At 42.5% G+C, this 20064-nt stretch overlaps 2 protein-coding genes across 4 annotated transcripts; one reads left to right on the top strand and one right to left on the bottom strand.

Moving 5' to 3' along the window:
* The first annotated feature begins 301 nt into the window (after positions 1 to 301).
* MCTS1 (MCTS1 re-initiation and release factor) lies at positions 302 to 6685 on the top strand. Its single transcript, XM_053990152.1, has 6 exons — positions 302 to 429; positions 1050 to 1202; positions 1902 to 1999; positions 3053 to 3186; positions 4204 to 4271; positions 6237 to 6685. The coding sequence occupies exons 1-6, from the start codon at positions 419 to 421 to the stop codon at positions 6316 to 6318; spliced, it is 546 nt and encodes a 181-aa protein (XP_053846127.1). The 5' UTR covers positions 302 to 418; the 3' UTR covers positions 6319 to 6685.
* A 2360-nt stretch (positions 6686 to 9045) lies between these two features.
* C1GALT1C1 (C1GALT1 specific chaperone 1) lies at positions 9046 to 11070 on the bottom strand. 3 transcript variants are annotated; one of them, XM_053990151.1, is made up of 2 exons: positions 11026 to 11070; positions 9046 to 10430 (listed from the first exon to the last, which is right to left on the bottom strand). In XM_053990151.1, the coding sequence occupies exon 2, from the start codon at positions 10423 to 10425 to the stop codon at positions 9469 to 9471; it is 957 nt and encodes a 318-aa protein (XP_053846126.1). In that variant the 5' UTR covers positions 10426 to 10430; positions 11026 to 11070; the 3' UTR covers positions 9046 to 9468. The 3 variants fall into 3 exon arrangements, with proteins under 3 accessions (XP_053846126.1, XP_053846123.1, XP_053846124.1); XM_053990148.1 differs by lacking the exon at positions 11026 to 11070 and adding an exon at positions 10857 to 10911; XM_053990149.1 differs by lacking the exon at positions 11026 to 11070 and adding an exon at positions 10548 to 10746.
* Between the last annotated feature and the right edge of the window lie 8994 nt (positions 11071 to 20064).

The following is a 20064-nucleotide window of genomic DNA, read 5'->3' as shown; positions in this document are numbered from 1 at the left end:
ATACCGAAGCTAGCGGCGCAGGCGGGCACCGCCCCGGCTCGGGCACCGCCCCGGCTCGGGCACCGCCCCGGCTCGGGCACCGCCCCGGCTCGGGCACCGCCCCGGCTCGGGCACCGCCCCGGCTCGGGCACCGCCCCGGCTCGGGCACCGCCCCGGCTCGGGCACCGCCCCGGCTCGGGCACCGCCCCGGCTCGGGCACCGCCCCGGCTCGGGCACCGCCCCGGCTCGGGCAGGCACCGCCCCGGCGCAGGCTGTGCCGCCGGCTGGCCCCGCCCGTTCCGCGGGGATGGAGCGGCGCTTCCGGCGGGCGCGGAGGGAGGGACGGCCCGGCCGGAGCCGCGTGTGAGCAGCGCCGAGGCTGTGGGTGCCCGCCCGCCGCCGGCCCCGGCCTGCCCGCCCGGCGCCCCCCGCCCGCAGGATGTTCAAGAAGTGAGTGTGGCCGGGCCCGGGGGCGTGGGAGGCGCGGGGGAAGGGAAGGGAAGGGAAGGGAAGGGGCCGGGCGGGCCCGGCGCCCCCTCGGCCCCGGGCTCGGCGCTGCCCTGGCGGGAGCGGCCCCGCGGCCTCCTCGGGCAGCGCCGCCCGCAGCCCTCGGCTTTGCCTTGGGCGCTCGCTCGTTCAATGGGGCTGAGTCATTAACTTATCCCAACTTCGGGTGGTAGAGAGCGCCGTTCGTATTTCCGTGATGGACGTGAAGGATTCGCATCGGAACAGGGCTGTGGGTGTTTGTGGTACCAGCAGAGTACTCTTGGAGTTGAATAAAATAGCGCTGTGTGCCAGGGTTTATCTGTGAGACTAAACACGTACTGTGGCCGTACAAAAAGTTTAGGGATGAAGATAGGCTATTAAGGGGGGGACCCCCCGCCTTCCCCCAGGCCAAGTGTTCCCAGGGGACAAATTTAAGCTTCATGAAATCTTGCATTTGGAAGTTGGACAGTCAGTCTGCTATTAGACTTTCATAGTAAATTTATAAACATTTCTGAAGACAGCTGCTGAAAAATGCCTATTTTGTGCAGAAAATTGTGCATTTCTAAAATACTTTCGCTTGACAGATTTGATGAAAAGGAGAATGTATCAAACTGTATCCAGCTGAAGACTTCAGTTATTAAAGGTATCAAGAATCAACTGATAGACCAATTTCCTGTTATTGAACCATGGCTAAACCAAATAATGCCAAAGAAAGATCCAGTTAAAATAGTAAGATGGTAAGTATCTGTTCTCTTAAACTTCGCTTTCAAGGTGCTAGGATTGCTTCCTTTGTTTGTGTTCTTTGTACAGTAGATAAACCTAGCACTTTTGATAGGCATCCATCATCTCTTAATAGCTAGTAGTCCATGTTATGGCCAAACCAGAAAGTTGGCAGTGCTCATTTTGTCTTAAAGGCACATGCTAGTAGGATGCTTGAGGAACTTAAAAATGCTTCCTAGTAGCTAATGTGCAGTGTATTCAGGGTCTCTCCAAGGATCAGCCTGTTGTTGAAGGGAAGCATTCAGCTTTATGGACATGGAAGCTCAGAATTGTTCAGATTCCTGTCAGTAACATTCTGTACTATTTTTGGGCTTCCATGTATTATCTTGATTATTTTCCCTTTTTTTTTTTTTAATAGAGGGTGGTACATTTTTGTTGTGTCCTTCTCCTTATTCACTCTTTGTATTGCGTTCAAAAAGCAACGCCAAGGAAATGCAGTTTGTGTATTTTGTTAGTAGGTTTCTTTTTTCTCAAAGGGGGAAGAAGTGAACAGGAGACCACTGCTGAAGAACAAGTCATACAAAAAGATAATAGTTTTAATTTTAAATTTTGTTGCTAATTGACTTTTTATTCTCAGGTGCTAAGATAGACCGGACTTCATAAAGTAAAATCCTGTATTTAAAGTAGCTCTTGGAATTTTTTTTTTAATCTTGCAGTCACGAGCATATAGAAATCCTCACTGTGAATGGGGAGTTGCTGTTCTTCAGGCAAAGAGAAGGGATTTTTTACCCAACGCTAAGGTTGCTTCACAAATGTAAGTTTCCTGAGGGTGGTCATGCTGGGAAGAGAAGGGTGACAGTGTGATTCCATAGGACATCTGTAGAACCAAATTAAAAAGATCTTCCATATATTCCATGCATATGCACATTCCAGAATAGATCTTAAAGATACAGTATACTTTCTTAACTGGAATTTATTAATCTTCTATTTCACATGTCTATGTTAGTTGCTTCCATGCTATGTGTTAAGCAGTCTGAACTTTGATAAGTAAGAATTAAATTGTGTAAAGCTCTGTAAAAAATCTTGAGAGGCTCCCTTAGGACAGAGATATAAATTTGCTATTGTTGGTCCCTATCTTTTTTTCAAGTCTTGTTGTTATACAAATACTTGTGTAAGTTCTTAGTAGAAAAATACTCTCTCTTCCTGAGTTTAATGATGTATATCTGTCTCCTATAGGAACTTAGGCTGCGTGCTTTTTACTTTTCACAATTTACTCTTGCAATTTTTTTCTTGCTGTTCTCCTTGATTGTGTTACTCTGTTTTGAATCCCAAAGAACGTTATTCAGTCAGATCTCAGTGTTGGAAATACTTCAAGAGGGTGCCTGTGCTTGGAGAGCTGACAGCTTTCATGAATTTTGTCCATGTTTGCCTTTTTGTTGTGTTAAACTGGTTTTCTTTCATGTTGGAGTAATTTGTAAGAGTACATGGAGTTTGCACAATTTAAGACCCTTTGGTTTTAAGATCTCTTAGAATGGGCACTTGTGTGGTTGTTTTCCCTAGGGGACAGTTGTTGCTCAGTCTATGGGTCTGTGAGTTTTCACGAGCTGTAGCCTGAAGTGCTGGATTACCTTTAGTTCTCAGATAAGAGATGTGGTCTGGGAGGACAGTACCTGTGTCCTTTTGGGTCAGTATTTGTGTCCTTTTGGGATGGTACCACCCAGCAAGAGCTCTGGTAATTGCTTCTCAAACTTCCTACCCTTGCAGGACACTCTAAGTCTAATTATCTCGTTTAAACTGAGTTTATAATGAGCTATTCATGTTGTCATGGTGCTGTATTAATTGCAATGCTGTGTCTTTCCCCTCCTAGACCCATTTATTCTCCCGCATCAGCAGGTTGATAAAGGCGCCATTAAATTCGTCCTGAGTGGAGCTAATATAATGTGCCCTGGCCTGACGTCTCCTGGAGCAAAGCTTTACCCTGCTGCTGTTGACACTGTTGTTGTATCCTTCTTAATTATTGCTCACTGTGAGATGAGTTAAATTTCTGTTCTTGTGTTCTCAGTTGATCATTATCTGTATTACTTTGGATTTTAATTGGATTTCCTGAAATAACTAGTAATCAGAAAGGACCTGCAGAGGTTTAGATATTGCTTGGCAAGGTTAAAGTTGTTCATAATTTTTCACTTACTGTATGTTCCAAACCACATAACTATTCCTGCTGTACTGTTGGGTGGGCTGCTGTTCCATTAATCTCATTGGTAAGTGGAGCTCCTTAGTGATTTTATGCAGAATGGTAAAAGTAGATGAGATGCAGTGTAATTTGTCCCCTGCCTCCTTAGTCAATCTTGTATTGCCTTCAGAAGAATTCTCTCTTGTTCCTGAGGAATTAGGAAAGATGTTTAGGATCAGCTTTACTGGAGTCAGGACTTGCTCTGTCTGATTAAGTTAACATATGGAAAATGAGGAAAGTGTGCTAATTCACTCATTATATTACTAACAAAAGAACCCTGAACAAATACAGCATTTATAACACCAAGCTGTGCTGCTTTTGTTGTTGGTTAGATGCTATGGGAAAAGATCAGCAGTTAACATCACGTGTTGCTAAGCTCAGAAAAGGACACATGTGATTTCAGTACTTGTGGTGTTTAAATTGGTGTCTCAGTTTTCTGTGCCTTGGAATCTAAAATGGCCCTACAAACATGTGCTGTTTTGTTCCAGGAAGGCAGAGACTGTCATCTCTGTGTTAGGCACAAAGGAAGAAATTTAGCACTGGGAGATTTTTTCTGTAATTGCTGTTCCAAGTTCATAAATACATGCTTTGTTCTACACACTGATTCAATTGTTAAATTCAGTGCATTGTTTTGCTTATCTTTAAAAACTCTAACTCTAGAATTACTAAAAGGTTAAAAGTTCAACACTGGCTTTTGAATGAGTTTTTGGAAGTAATTTCTTCATATTGCTTTTACTTTTCTGAAATAGTTTAAAAAGAACTCTGTTTTCCTTAGCAGTAATTTGTAGGCAATTATGGCAGAGGGAAAACAACATGCATTATGTGTGGGAGTAATGAAGATGTCAGCTGAGGACATGTAAGTGTTTTAAAAGCTGGAATATAACCTGTTCCATGTCATTATTCTTATGTTAGTTTGGAGTATAAGCACCACTGTCAAGGTTACTGCATTGCTGTTGCAGCATATGTTGTTCAAATACAGAGTACTACCTGGGCTAGGCAAGAGATGTAATTTGGATTTGAGAAGATTGAAAACATTGAAGAGATTTTTGTCTGCAGGGACAGCAGAGACTCTAGTCCTGATGGATCTTGGTTGCCTATCCAGGCCTTTTATTTTTCTCTGTGGCCTGCTCTTTTTCTTCAGGGTGTACCCACATGCAGCCCAGCATTCCTGCTTGATGTGCTGACTAACTTAGCTGAGCCTCTTGTGAAATTTAGAGGTCTGCTCTGGATAAACTGAAAACTATTTGAGAAGGAAAAGAGATGCAGAAAATGGAAATGGATGTTAGTTTTCTTGGCTTTCAGACAGTGCTAAGTAGCTAAATCACTTTGTCATTTTAAGTTATATTAACGTCTTGCAGGATGTGATGTGCACCCAACAGGTTTGGGCTGTGTTGGTTTCCAGACCTGTTTGTCACTTGGGGCAGTGAGGAAGCATTCTTGGTGAAAACAAGTCACTCTTTTTTGTGTGGTTAATTCTCAACAAGCCTGTCCTAAGTTGAAATAATAGCACAAGGTAGAGATGGGGGAATGTCTTAGAGGACAGGGATAGAGTGGGACTGCAGAAACCTGGATTTGGACCTGCTGTAGCTGTTGAGGAATTACATTCTTCAGGATTCTTTGTGTTACTTCAAAAGACTCCAAGAGTAAGTGGAAAGAAAAGCTACCCGTGTCCCAGTCCTAAGAGAGCAGTGACACACTGTCATCATTGCAAACCAAGGTCCTTTGTGTACCTAACTTCAAATCCACCAGCCTTGCAGCTGAATATCCTGTTCCTGTGAGAAGCAACATGAACTGGAAAAGAAAATGAAATGATACTCCTCTCTGCAGCCTGTTAGCTGTTGGGTGTTTTTCTGTTGGGTGTTTTTTTTTTTTTTTTTTTTTTTTTTTTTTGTGTATGTGTGACATTGTTCCACAATTTTCTGGTTTAGGCAGTGGGATTTCAATCTCTTGATGTGATTACTACATATAATTTCTTAATATTGTGTTAGCAGCATTTCCCTTCCTGATTATTTTTGGACAGGTTGTGTAAGTAATAGAACACTTGGTGTAAATAGAGTAAATTATATTCTCCAGGGGAATTAAACTTGTTCTCACTCCCAGAAAGAGATTTGTCTTGTTTATTGTGGCAAAATTACTTCGTTGGTGTTTATTTTTCCTGTTTAAAAAAAAAAACAACATATCCAGTGCAGACACAAACCAGTAATTTTTAGATTACATGACTCAAAAGATAGTCAATACTATAGAGGATAGCATGTCTCAATATTTACTATAGAGGATAGCATGTCTCTAACAAGCTGAAAGTTCTTGGCACATAAATTTAGCATCTTTAATTCTTTATTAAGTGGGTAGATGACCTGCAACTAGAAGTGAGGCAGCTCACCTGCATTTGATTGTGTCACTGGCACACTTGGAACCAGAACTTGTTAGATTCCACATTCCATTTGTCTTGTACCACATCCTGTGCTGGGAGGGGTAGGCTCACAACTGCTGTGCTACTTTGATAGAGAAATGATAAAATTAAGAAAAGTAGCAGAAGTATTGTCTGAAGAACTGTATCCCACAAAGAAGTAGTAAAAATACTGTGGAAAGCAGTTGAAAAAACGTGGAAGGCAAATACTGTCCTGTTACCAGTCAGCAATGTGGGCACATGTAGTAACAAATACATGTTTCTTGTCCACCTGCTGTGGAAGATAATGACTTTGTGGTTGATAGCTTTCCCCTTCCAGTTGACAAATGTTGCAGTTTCTACTTGAAATAATATAGTTTGTAGTGTTCTCCTATTTAACCTAGCTAATACTTCTGTACATTTTTCCTCCTACAGTGAGAAGGTCAACAAAGGGATTGGTATTGAAAATATCCACTATTTAAATGATGGCCTTTGGCATATGAAGACATACAAGTGAAACAACAGGAACTGTTACTCCAAAGGAATGCACTTAGATTAAATGTGGACTGCTTTGTAATTCCTTGTTTTTAATGTGACTGAATGTACAAATTATTTTGTTCTGTGGCTATGCTAAATAAATCAGTTGAATGCAAAAGTACTGTTAGGCTACAATAGTTTTCTAGATTTCTTTTTATTACAGTTATTTTGTCTTAAACCTGAGTCTTCAGTGACTGAAGATATTTGGTGAAAGATTCTGCATGGACTGTGAGTAGATTATTTCAAATGGAAAGGAGGAAAAAGTCAAGAAATGTTTACATTTTTGTGCTCTTCTAAAAGAGTAATATAAAGTGTGTGTGAAATATAAATATAGTTTATAAAACCTCTGAAGCATTTCAGATTTTTTCTTCTGCTTGACATCTTGTTAGTCTACCTAGTTTCTTGAATGTGGAGAAATCAGGTTTTTTGACATTATTTTTTAACTTATTAAGAGCATTAACTCCATTTTACTTAAGGAAAGGATTTTCTCTTTTTAATACGCATTTATCTGTATAAGATTTATGAACTCAGACTGATATGTGGATTAGAAATTCTTTTATGGTGGCTCATATCTGAAGACTGTATGTATGTTCAGATTTCTACCTGCCAACACTTTGATACTGCTCTCCTAGAGGAGTTTGCAGTAATGGTGGGCACACTGCCAGTGAAGTGTGTGCCACCCTGGTGCCTGACGCTCTCTACTCCCTGTGTGACGCTTTATTTTAGGAGCAGAAACAAAGTCACTGTTAAACAAAGGCATGACAGCAAAACGTGTTTTTCAGTGTGGCCAGGAGCAGCTTTCTCAGGTGGAACTTGAAGAGCTCTCGGCTTGTGCACACTGCCACATGTCTCTGTACAGCTACAGAACGGGTTCAGGAGCACTGCATCTGTCTGGATAACCCAGTCCTTTGTTCAGCACACCCAAAGCTATGCCTATGGAAAAATGAAATACTGTAATAAATTAAGGAAACTTTTAAGGTCCATCACTCATAACTGTCTCTGGAAGCATTTATTAATATTTCAAGTCTTTATTCTAATACATGCATTTTACAACAGCAGAATGTAACTTCGTGTGCCAGTGCCTGTGGTGATGTTCTGCAGGCTTGGTTTCCCCACCCTGGGACCTTTACAGATGGTAATAGCCAAGGTATTCTCCATCTGATTCTAAAGCCAAGTTAAGACATGGCAGAAGGAATGCTGCTTTTAAAATTCTGTAAAATTATTTACAAGACTGTACTTCTGAAAATGACAGGGTAAATCTAAAACTATTTATCATTGTAGGAAGACAAAATTTAAGCAGTGTTGCAGAGAGTTCTGATCACACCTCCGAACTTCAGAATACTGGTGAACTTTCTGTGCATCTTAAAAGATTTCATTGTAAATGTGCTGATTTCTGGTTAGTATTATGAGAAATCAGTTTATGCTTCAGTGTTGGTGTTTTTTGATTTTTTTTGTGCGTAAAATGAGCTAATCTTGCCTTTTGTGGTTTGCTTTTAACCCTTCATTTCATCTCTTCCTTTTGTCCTACAGCACCTCAAATCTGTGACAAATGAGATTTTTTTTCTTGTTGGAATTGTTCACTCTCATTCTCCTATAACTGCTGTTGCTGCAGGAGGGTCAGAACTGTTTTTAATAATCAGAAACACTGAAAAGAGAGTTTTGCTTGCTTTATCTAGTTTTGTCAAAGTTTTTGCAGCGGTGTTACTCTGTAAGAAGATACCAGTCAAATCAGGCTTAATTTATATACCAGTTTAGCAAAACATCAAAGGTGCAAGTTTTACCTAGGTTTTGGCAGCAATCATGTGTGTTTGTGTTGCTGTCAGCTGAGCTGACTGACAGGGAGGATGAGCAGGTGCATCTTGTCTCACCTTTCAAAAAGCAGCTGAGCTGTGGGAGCATTAATGTATGGGGGTCTGAGCAGTTGTCTTACCTTGTCAAAAACCTGATGCTTAAAAAACCCAAGATGTGGACAGTCTGATCAGCTTTGAAGCAGCTGTTTCACTTCCCCACCTGCCCACTTGCAGCTCAGGCTAGGGTGTTACAACTGGTTGGTTAAAGGTGAGATAACAGAGTCTGTTCCTATGTTTTATGAATATCATAGTACCAACAAAGCCTATGACAGTCACAGATGTTACAGATGGATTTTGTACCATCTTGAGAATAGTAATACTACCATCTGTAGTAGTCTTGAAACACCCATGTCAGGTCATTGAATTCTAAATGGAGTAAGTACTGAAGTGCTGTTTGTCTGCACAGGCTGTGGGGTGGATAGGAGTGTGACCCAGGAACTTGTATAAAACTGAGTACACTCTATTGTAAAGAAAAAAAAAATCAAAAAAAACCCAAACCAAACACCAAATTGCACTGACAACCAACTTCTTCCTTGTAAACACTTATTAGCGTCCACTAACAGAAGTAAAAATAATACTGAGTGTTTGTTCTAAGATGCTTATAGATGGAGTGAAATTTTAAATGAGCAATTAATCTTGTGCTAACACTCCCTGACCATGTTAATACCTATTCAAACAGAGTTTATCTTTTGTCTGCTCAGAAACAGTAGTCCAAAGGGCACTTGATACTATTCTGCTGCAAGATTTCTTGTCACCCTGCTTCCTGCTGTTAGAAGGCTGTACATGAGGTGGCAGGTGCAGTATAAGCTCAAGCTATTGTGTATTCAGTGTAGAAGAAATAGCTTAAAGTTACAGTCTTTGAGACTGAATCTGTAGTCAGTTTTATTGGTACATCTTAGAAAGATATAAAGACATTCTAGAAATGCCTGGAAGAACTGAAATAATCAAAGTCTTGCAAAAATATATTTGTGAGAGTAGACTAAAGTTCATTTGAGTTTTCATTAATAAATATTTACATGTACAAACCCCCCCTATAAACTTAATTTCCTTTTATAATAAACATTAACATCTTTTTAACATTTCATTCCAGCACTGTCAAAAGCCAGAAGCATTTATCTATAAAAGATTTAGAAAAAAAATTCTCCTTCCACTTTTAAAATTAAGAGCTTTACCAAACCTCAGTGTGCAAAAGAACCTGTACACCAGTACCAGAATGGTCAGTACAACTGTGTGTTGTGAGAAGAGCCGACTCCACGGCTGAGGCCTTCCCTGAGGACACGTCAGTCATTGTCCGAGCCCGGTGGGGGCAGGAAGACCAGGGCGTCGTTGTACGAGTGGCCGTAGGGCCTGAGCCTGTACACCCCGTACATCATCACGTGCATGTGGTTGGGAGCCAGCCCACTGAAGGTGATGGCCATGTCGGAGCAGCAGCCGTCCACCACCTGCTGCGGGTGAGTGGACATGGCCTCCTTGATGAGGGCCCCGACGGATTTAGTGTTAAAGACATCTTTTCCTTCTGAATCTTCAGCGTTTTCGGCAAACACGCCGGTGTACTTCAGGCAGATTGCCAGCTGTTTGTCCTCTGCGAGTTTCCAAATCATACCTCCCTGCTCTGGACACTTGTCAGGGTCTTCAAGAACACGGGAGAGTCGTCTTAGCGACTCAATGCTTAAGACGATTCCTCCCTCGCCATCTACATACTCAAGGTCACCAGATTTCACAGTGTGACCTATGTAAAAAGGCTGCGAGGGGTCTTTTTTCAGTAAGAAATACTTGAGATTTTCAATTATAGCAAATGTTGTTGGATATGCAAGGAAGAACCAGCTGAATTCATCCTTATAGCGTTCATACGCTATCTTGTAAGCTTTCCGCATCATCGCCCACATATCGTTCGTGTTGACGGCTACAGAATCGAACACTTTGACCTTTTCCGAGCTGTAGAATTCTGCCTTGTCGCAGTGCTTGCTCCAGGTCTCCCTTGCTGCAGCCCAGTGCCCCAGATCTTTTGGTTTGACAAGGATGATACAGTAAACATGAATGTTTTTACTAAGCTCCACACGTTCACCTTCTGAAAGGTTTAAAACATCTTCCTTGTTGGGAGCCTGGATGTGATGATGCTCGTGGTGATGTGCTTTGGTCCCGTGGCCCACCTTAATGTGTCCGAGGAGCGTAACCAGCATGCAGAAGGCTCCTCCAAGCACCACACCCTTGATGAAGGAGCTGCTTTCAGAAATCATTTTTCCTAGAAAACAGACGCAGTGTAAGAGCTTACAGGAATAAGTGCACTAGTGCAGGTTCCATATGGTTCTAATGCAGCCCTCAATTTCTAAACCCAGCTGCAGTTCCTTATCTCCCGCACCAGGACAAGGCTGGTGAAAGCGGTGGCGATATCCAGGTTCTCGGTCGCGGCTCTCGGTAACGGCAGGACACGAGCCCAGTGCCTCGGCCCCTCTCCTCTGCCGTGACCGCACGGCCCCGGCCCCGCCGTCTCCTCGCCCGCAGCACCGAGAGGCCGCGGGACGGGCTCGGGCGCTGACGCGGCCCGCGGGCGGCGGCGTTTCGCGGGGAGCCCTCCCGGAGCCCGGTCCCCGCCTGCCCCACTCCACGGCGCTCGGTGCCGGTACCGCCGCAGCTCTCCAAGCTCCCCGACCCGCGGCCCCAGCGGTACCGCCGCTCCCGCCGCAGCTCCCTGGGCTCCCCGACCCGCGGCCCCAGCGGTACCGCCGCTCCCGCCGCAGCTCCCTGGGCTCCCCGACCCGCGGCCCCAGCGGTACCGCCGCTCCCGCCGCAGCTCCCTGGGCTCCCCGACCCGCAGCTCCGGCGGCCCCGCCGCTCACCGGAGCCGCGCGCGCCGCCCCTTCCTGCGCCGCCGGAAGCGCCGCGCGGCCGCCCCGGGCTCCGCGCGCTCGGTGGGGCGGGGGCGCCGCCTGGCGGTGCGCGCGCGGCCCTGCCTCCCTCACGCCCCGCCCGCCCCGCGCTCCCCTCAGGGCGCGGAGCGGCCGCTCGCAGAGCGCTGCGGGGACGGCCGCGGGCCCCGCTGTGCCAGCGCAGCTCTTAAAGAACCTTCCCACTCCGACCGTTCACGAGACCCCTGGCAGTCACGCTCCCAGCGCCAGAGACAGTCGCTGCTGGGACAGAAGCCTCTTCACGGCGGCCTCAGTGACACGACGGGTCCCCCGCTTGGCTCCCCACACACTGCACTCACACAGTCAGACCAGGTTTCCCATAGCTGAGTCTCAGATGTCTCGTCCCATAAAGGGATTTATTTCTTTACAGCAACACATAAACAGCTCGAGTCGGTGCCTCCGAGGAGAATCCCAATTAAGCAACCCCTGGGCTTTTATCGCCTCACAGGGTCCCCTCCCACAAATGTCACTCTCCCTCCTCACTGGCGGCCGTCCTTTATTATCCAAAAAGATGGGCAGTTCTCGGCTCCTGCTATATCTCTCTTTCCATTGGCCTGGCTGGCATCAGCCATCTTTATGCCCTTTGTTATCCCAAAGATTGGCAGTTCAGAACTCACCTCGGGCTCCCACCCAGAGCTCAATCTGCATTGCAACCCCGTATCTTTCAGGAAAAGTTCAACTTTTCAGCACAAACTCTGCTTTTAAATGAGAGGGTATATGAATGGGGACAGAATAGTAAAGGAAAGGCAGAACTGGCCTTAAACTGTATCCAGGATCAACTCAAATATATCCAAGTATATCTAGGATCAAATATCTATCAAGAATATCAGTATTTCAGGTATATCCATGGAGATACTGCCATAAATTTCATAACCAACACAATAAACTATACTTAAAGCATGGTACATTTTGCTTGTTCCTCTGCCTCTCTGGCAGACAGCACAACACACACAAATTCAGTTAATATTTAGAATAATCCCAAAACCTTATTTTCAACTAATATAACTTTTTCTTCCCTTCAGTGATAATTGTTCTGATCTCCAGATTGTCAGACTCTCTTTCATCAACTCTCAAGAACTTGGAGTTGACGCCTGATTTGAATGAGCATCACAGAACAACAGTTTGCTCCCTTTTCCCACCTGCCTATTGGGAAAAAAAGAGAGGTTTTACAAGTTTTTTCTCTTTTTTAGCAGATCAAACTGTACCTTGAGGCCAAGACATTGATTACAATAAAGCCCTATGCAGGTTTTCCCTATATTGTTAGGTATATCCTGGTTGGATGAATTTAGCAGGTTTTATATTAGTCAATTTACAACTGAGGTGCTCTGGATTTTATGGCACCTGTCTGGGTGCCTCAGATGGCTCAGTTATTTGGTAGGGTTTTGTTTTTTTTTTTTTTTTTTTAGTTTGTACTGTAGAATTCAATGCTTATTTGGCAAAAAGACCTGTAAGACGATTGATTTCTTAGCTCTTCTGAGCCTGGGGAACAATTGGTTGAGGTTCAGGTAAAAATGTTACAAAAGAATTCCTTTGGTTAGGTCAGTGCATGCCCAAAATGGCTCAGTTCAGTGGAACTAAAAACCAATTACATGCAGTGATAGGAGAGTACTGTCAGCTTGTACAGGTACTTCTGTTGCTGCACTAGGGGAGCATCACTCATCCTGTATTTTCCCACCTGACTGCTTTAAAGGAATAAATATGTGGACAGTCAGGTTTTTATCACATACTAGAGACCGGAGATGAGTTCAAAGCTTTTTTTTAATATCTGCTGTTTGCAGAATCAATTGTGGCTTTCAGGGCTTCAGCAGTTGCTTGATCATGTAGAGAGATTTGAATGAGTTGCGACTCACTGCTTCAGCAGATGCTTCAGCAAATTGTTTTCCTGCTTTACTTCAGTGAGGTTCTTTCCAGGTCTCTGACAGAATGACTAATGTAGCTACAGATCTTGACTGTTGCTTTAAAGTCTTTTCAACATTGTTTTTATCCAGCAGTAGATCAGTGAAGAGAAAGTCTAAGCAGCATGGAAAGCATGCTATAAACCCAGAGAGACTCTCTGGCTTCTGAAGTTGCTTGGTGTTAAAAAGACTAAAGTGGCATCACAATGCATAAGGTCTCACAACAGCGATTGTTAAGTATTTTGGAGCTCATTTAGACACACAAGTACTCCTGTTAACTATCCATCTCAAATTACTACAATAAACTATTCTGAAGAACTTCAGGGGATAAGTATTTGAAGTCACTCTGCCATTGGCTGGGAACCAACCAAATCTTGCAACAGAGAAAGGGCCAGCCCTAAGATGGAAGTTAAGTGAGGAAAGTCAAGGGAAATGCTCAGTCACATTGTGGGAATGAACCAGGAGAACTGACTCCTTTAAGATCACTGCAAATGGCCTTGCATTAGTTTTGTATTAAAACATGCACTCCTGTATTCATAGAGAGTATTGCCAGATTTCAGCTTTGATTACTGACTCGCTGTCCATGTTTGTTAGCTGCAACTTCATTCCTACTTCCTACTGATCCTTCATAGTGTCTGTACACCCTCTGGAACAGTAGCAGCCTTTGGAACCTACGGACCTGTGTCAGGGTCTACATTGCTGACAGAGCTGATAGGCTCCATGGTTCATTGCTTATCTCCACAGACAGAACAGTTTCTTAGTTATTTTCTGTTTGTCTTTCTTCACTGGCTGTAGCTGCATTTGCCTTCTGCTTCTCTTTCTTGCCTCCTAGGAAAGACATCAAACATATTCTCACTGTGTGGTGCAAAATATCCTTGAGAGATTGGCTATTATCAAAATATATTTGTTAGGAACTTTGTTCCAATTAATGTGAAATGTTTCAGTTGACACATGAGTTGTCATCTTTTACAGGCATTGCTTGTTAATGATCACAAATGAGTGTCCAGACCTATCTGTCTTCCTGTTATGTGTGTGTGCAGCGGGGAGGCTGGGCTGGAGCCTGCAGTTGTACTCAGAACAAGTAGCTGAAGCCAGGGAGAGCTATTGCAGATGTTTCTGAGCAGTTAAAACACCAGTTGAGCTACATGTCATATAGAAAGAACCCCTAATTAGGAGATACTGTTGGAATTAAGAGAAATGCAAAGGTTAAGTTGAACTGGGACAGCTGACATTGAGACATCATCCATATATTTATAATGCTGAATCTACTGGAAAACGCACAAATTCTACCTGTCCATTTGACTGCATCAGAAGTGGGAGGTTGTTACGAATGAAAGGGGAGAGCTTAGACAAGTCCCTGCCTTTAGTCAGGCCTCTGGCACTAGACAGAAGCTTTATTGAGGCAGCCAGCACCCCAAAACCCACTCTCACTTGCAAGTCCTTAATAATGACCAATCACCTATTACAACATGAATTATTTATTGAATAGACATAAGGAAAACAGACATAAGGCTTTAACTGTCTTACTTACAACACAGGATAAACAAAAGCACTACTACTAGATAGAAATACAGTGCACAATAATAAAGGTACCTTTGTTATAGCTAGCAAAGAAATAGTATAGATTAGGAGCCAGTGTCACTTACCAACAAATGATGGTGCTGTGCAAAGAGTCTCCTAATTTCTCTGAGTCCCAGGGAAGTATCTTGGTGTGAATGTCACCACATCGAGGAGAACTCTCTACACACTCAGAGAGTGTATAGGAGATTTTTGGTTTCATGAAAATCATAGTGGTCTTTTATAGTTGTAAAAAGTGCTTGTCTGTCAGTTGCTTATTTCTGGCTTATCCTTTCCCACCACTCAAGAAAGGATGTTTATTGCTGGCTGAAGGTGTTTTCAGCTGAGATAATTAATCCCAAGACAAACCATTCTGGTCTAGCTTAGCCATGGGGGAAGTAGAGATAAGCTTTTGCTGTATCAGGAGGTGAAAGGTCCTGTCACAGGGGTCAAGTGTGGTTATGGTCTGAAGGCTGCAAACTCACCTTGAGTAGCTGAACACCCACTGGAGCCAACAGAGATGGTGCAAGAAAAGGGCTTTTAAGAAGAGGCCAACTATGTTGGCCTTATAGTATGGTCCTTCCAATTGTTTCATGCAGCCTATAAAGTGTATAATGGAACAAACATATCTGCTCAGGTCTTCAGTCCTACTGTTGAAAAGTTTGGGAATCCCTGTTTTGAAGTCAAAAATAGTGAGGTGGAGATTCTATTTTGCAGGAAAATAAAGCCATATTTCTTCATTCAGTTCACAGGCACCTGCTCGGCTCAGCATTTCTTTTGGAGGCAGATGGATTCCTGAGCCACACTTTAGCCACCTCTTCTGAAAAATTTTCCCCTCCATTTCCTTCACTTCAGTTTTACTTTTAAGAATCTGGAATCTGAAAAGACACAAAATTTTTGTAGGTCATGTGCATCTTGAGTCATACAATACCAAAACCTTGTCATAAGGGTAGGCACTGGACAAGGGAAGAAAATTTAAAAGCCATCAAGTGTTATATTTTTAATACTTATTTCAGAACTCAGATTGAAGTATTTACCTTTGAAAAAGTGTTCTCTCCAATTGTTGGACAAAATGTGAAAATTATAGTTGAAATTCTCCTGTATTTATAGGAGGTAATGCATAATATGATCTTTTAGCCTTGAAATCTGTTAAATTGGTGAACTATGTTAAGCAAGTTTTAAATTGCTTTTCTCTCCTCTTTCTTCCATGAGTGTTGGAATCCTAGATGCTGAGAATTTTAAACTTTCTGTGCTTAAAGGCACAGACCCACAAGAGAACACTGCATTTTACCTGAGGTCATGGAACAAGCTTTTACAATTGATTAATAGCACTGGGATTACGGGTGTGTAGTTGGTTAGAAGTCTGTAATATCACAGGGAGGAAAACTTAGAGCTTGGGATTTTAGAATATAGAAATAAATATGAAGCAAGATGGAGGTTTTAGGGTGGAGGCAGGTTGTTCTTCTTTACCTTCTTCCTTCTTCTTCATGGGTTTGGGTGATGTTTTGTGATTGGACAGAAAATTCCGCATTGTGGACTTCAGGGGATCAGTTATTGAGTTACAAGGGAAAATCTAGGTGTCATTTCTTAATTGGATAGTTTAGTTTTAAAAGACCTTGTAGCAAGAGTTAGTTAGCCATTTTGTGCCTTGCTGATGAAAAAGTTGCTGAACTCACGGTAGTGAGACTGTAATATCGATAAGAAATAATAAACACCTGAGTCTGAACATGAAATACCGTCTCAAGTGCCTTCAATCCTGACCTTGAGAAATCAATAATGAGCACTGTGAAGGAAGGGCTTGTGTCCCAGATTGAAAGGCAAGATGTATTCCATTTGCCATCTGTATGGCAGTTGTCTTCTGTTAAGTGGGCAGTTTTCCTTATCTCTTTCACAACCAATCCTCTCTCCGGGAGACATCTGCTGATAATGGGCCATTGAATGTCACTGCGAGACTGGTAAGAACTGTAACATCCCATTGTGAGATGCTCCGCCCAGAGGGAGGAGCCAAGCATTCCTAACTGGATATAATCTGGGTTTTGGGACACCAGACTCAGCCTTTCCACTGGTTCCCAAGAGGAACAGCTGGGGTTTTCCACTGGACCTTCAGAGGAAGACCACACCCTTCTACAGGATCACTGCTCCGACAGAACCACATCTGCCACTCCAGGAGGGCTGCAGCCATTCCAATTTGGACTGCTACCAACACACTGGCCAAAAGGGTGTCAGGCTGTATTCTGATTCTGTCAGTGGTTTTTCTTTTGTATTATTGCATGTATTTTGCTTCTTTTCCCTTTTCCTAATAAATTGTATTTCTGGCTTGGAGTCTCTCACTGGTTTTGCTTTCAAACCAGAACAGCTTGACATTGAAATGGCCGTTATTTAGATGGTGCTGTCAAGCACAGGAAGGTATGTGAGAAGGAAAAGATATGTGACTCCAAAAGAACTTTGGACTGTGTTATAATTTCTTCAGTTTTTCATGTGTGTCGTTGAATACAAAACCCATCTTATTGTCTGAGTATGCTAAATCAATCAAGTGAATGCTAATGTCCTGCTGGCTCCAGCAATTCAGCTGGAATTGAACTATCAGAGACAATGCCTAGAGCTGAACTGACATCATTGTGAGTGGCTCCAGTGCAAAAGTACAACAGAAAGAGAATATAAACTAGGCATTTTAATGTCAACTCTCTTAGAAGCACAGGAAAAAATGAATCATCATTGATCAAATATAATCAGACCAAAAAAAAAAAAAAAAAAAGGCAAAGATAGGGAAATCTTATTTTCAAGATCCCAAAGGAAAAAAAAGGTTGAGATGTTGACAGTGCTGTGTTGCTTCACAAAGACTGCTTGGTTTCTTTCAGTTTGGTTTGGAAATAGTGGGTTGTATTTAAACTTGTCACTTGCACAGCTGCTGTGCTGCAGCTTTTTGCAAAAGCAGTACTGTTGACAACTAAACCACAGGACTCCTGTGCTCTGCCTTTTCTTGCCTTTATGGAGTCCTTTCACAAATATATAAAAATGCAAAGGTGCCACTGCTCCTTAGCTCGATGGTAGTATCTACGGTGTGAAAGAGGGACAGTTGTATGAGGGGGGCACCAGGGCACCCCTGGAGATCCCTGAGCCTACAATACTCACTACTACTCCTGGCTCCCTTCAGGGCTGGCACTGAGGATGGCAGTGATGGGAAGTGAATTTTGGTTTGTTTGCACCAGCAACACCTCCCAGCAGTCTTGTGAGGGCAGGGAGCAAGCCATTGCCACTGCTGGATGGGGCTGCAGGTACAAATATGTCACACTTCCTAATTCCCAAGAAAAGGAGGTCCCAAGGCAGTAAATAGTGGGTTTTTCTGAGAGGCAGGGGAGGGATGTTATGTGCTGCATAGTCTTCTCTTCTCCCCTAATTTCTCTAGAGCTTCCATGCTCTTTATGTGGGACTTTTGTTTTTAACATGTGCAATATCTAACACTCATAATTTGGAGAGTATGCACATGGTTTAAGACGCTGATATGCTGGTACATGGGCAATTGTGTCCTGGTTCCTGCTCATATCTAAACATCTATTTTAAGGTAAATAAAGCAGTAGCTGATTGCTACACCTTTGGGTTTAAATTTGCTATCTCATTAATCTGAGGAATTTTCATTGAGGAAAAAATTATACATGCTTGGATCAGTTATATCAGTACAAGAGGAGGTGAAGCTTCTATGACAGAATAGAAAAATCTCTTTAGGAATGTGAATTGTCAGTGATCTATTCACACGCTAAAAGACTGAATTAAAAGTGATAATTATATGCTGTTTTTGCTGCTTAAGTAGTTTAATGCCATTATAACTCTGCTGCTTAATGGAAAGTACAGTCTTAGAATCAGACTAGCATGGGAATACAAAAAATTGTAATGGATTTCTGCTCAAGTTGTTTTTTCTATTATGAAACAAACCCACCAAATATGTATAACTAAGTCTTTGGATTCAATTATTAATTCTCTCTTCCAATTTGAAGAGCAAAATTATCACTTAACAGCAGTTCTCTGAAATAGAATTTTAATAATTCTAGTCATCTCATAGTTGAACATGTTTTTCCCTGATAAGTACAAAGTCAGAAGATTCTCAGTGCTGAATCAGTTTTAATTATTAATCTGAGCCAGGTTAAAAATATAGTGTCAACAGCATGTCTTGAGCACCTGTCAAAGAATCTGTCAGAAATGTTCTCTGTGGGTTGTTATGTGTTACCTGGCTTCTCTGCATTGAGGAAAAGGCTTTGGTACATGGTATTGGAATGAGACTGTAGATATAATGCATAGGAAGAGAAATATGCCATATGCCTGGAGGGATTCTTTTGGCCTGATCCCAGCATTTTATAGTTCTAAAACAAAGTTGATGGGCTTCATCATAATGCGATCCTGTCTCCCCAAGGAAATTTGCAGTAGTTTAGGCGAAATGCTTGTTTTATCTTTGAAGGAAGAAAAGGGAGCAAGTAGAAGACTGAACAGTTGTGTGTCATCCTTTAACAGGTTGATGCTAAAGCAAATGGATTGAGGTATTGTGGTGGTGTAACTTGTCTCCTTGAATATGTATTCATAGTTTGTAGGGAGGTGCTACTGGGGCAACTGCTGTTGCAAATTCAAAATCAGAAATAATCTCTTACAGAAGCTCTGCAAAACCTTTCTAGGAGGAGTACAGATAAAGGTAGGAAGACCAAGTTCAAAAAACCCTTCTGTTTTTATTCTTAGCCACGTATTTTCATCTATTGATGCATCTGGTTATTCCTGTCATCTGGTCACATCCCCTCTGAAGACTCTGTAACTCAGGGGAGAATCTCCTCCTTGGTGTTAACTACCAAAGCTGCTTTGTTCCCAGTGTCTCATGGCAACTATCTGTGCTTTTTGATTCTGATGCTAGAGAACTAAAATTATTTATTTAAAGCATTTATTCTACAGAGTGCATGTTATTTGACACAACAGTAATTTACCATCAGCAACTTCCCAGCACATCTGTAAATCAAGTCACCTCTTTAGGCCAGCAAGATGTCAGTCCTTCCTCACTGCTGCTGTTTTGGTAATTTATATAACATAAGTCAAGTTGAAAGTGACCAAGATGGTTGTTTGGCCTCTTACTAAAGTAGTAAACTTCTGGGCATTTTACAGAGAACACCCAGTGTTACAGTTTGCCAATCTGTTTATTACATACTTTTTCCTCTTCCATGTATTTGTGTTTTGTTTTGGCTCTTTCCATACCTTAATGACAAAAAAGGTGTAATAGATTAATATTTTATGTTTCCAAGGTCTTTCTGATGAAAGTATTGGGACTTCTTTACAGATGTACTCAGTTTTGCTGACCTACATCAAGAAAACAGAGCAGTCTTACAGCAATGGACAAATATTGTGAGGTTAAATTTATTTCCCTTTGAAAATGAGAACTTGATACAAGTTGGCAGAAACACTCATATGCAAACAAGAGTCTTGAAAGGTTGACTCTGAGATTCTCTGATGCTGTTGTGATCAATGGAAATATTGCTGCTTCATTTTC

The sequence above is a fragment of the Vidua macroura genome, chromosome 14 (genome assembly GCF_024509145.1).
Source record: "Vidua macroura isolate BioBank_ID:100142 chromosome 14, ASM2450914v1, whole genome shotgun sequence".
Taxonomy (NCBI): Eukaryota; Metazoa; Chordata; class Aves; order Passeriformes; family Viduidae; genus Vidua; species Vidua macroura.
The sequence above is the reverse complement of the archived record's forward strand: the minus strand, read 5'-3'. Positions and strand labels throughout refer to the sequence as shown.

What these genes read in the sequence shown, in the direction of transcription:
- C1GALT1C1 (XM_053990151.1), bottom strand. Translation starts at nt 10,425, where the DNA reads ATGATTTCTGAAAGCAGCTCCTTCATCAAGGGTGTGGTGCTTGGAGGA.
- MCTS1 (XM_053990152.1), top strand. An exon ending in GCTAAGGTTGCTTCACAAAT is followed by an intron (nt 2,000 to 3,052) that starts GTAAGTTTCCTG and finishes TTCCCCTCCTAG; the next exon opens with ACCCATTTATTCTCCCGCAT. An exon ending in AAGATGTCAGCTGAGGACAT is followed by an intron (nt 4,272 to 6,236) that starts GTAAGTGTTTTA and finishes TTCCTCCTACAG; the next exon opens with TGAGAAGGTCAACAAAGGGA.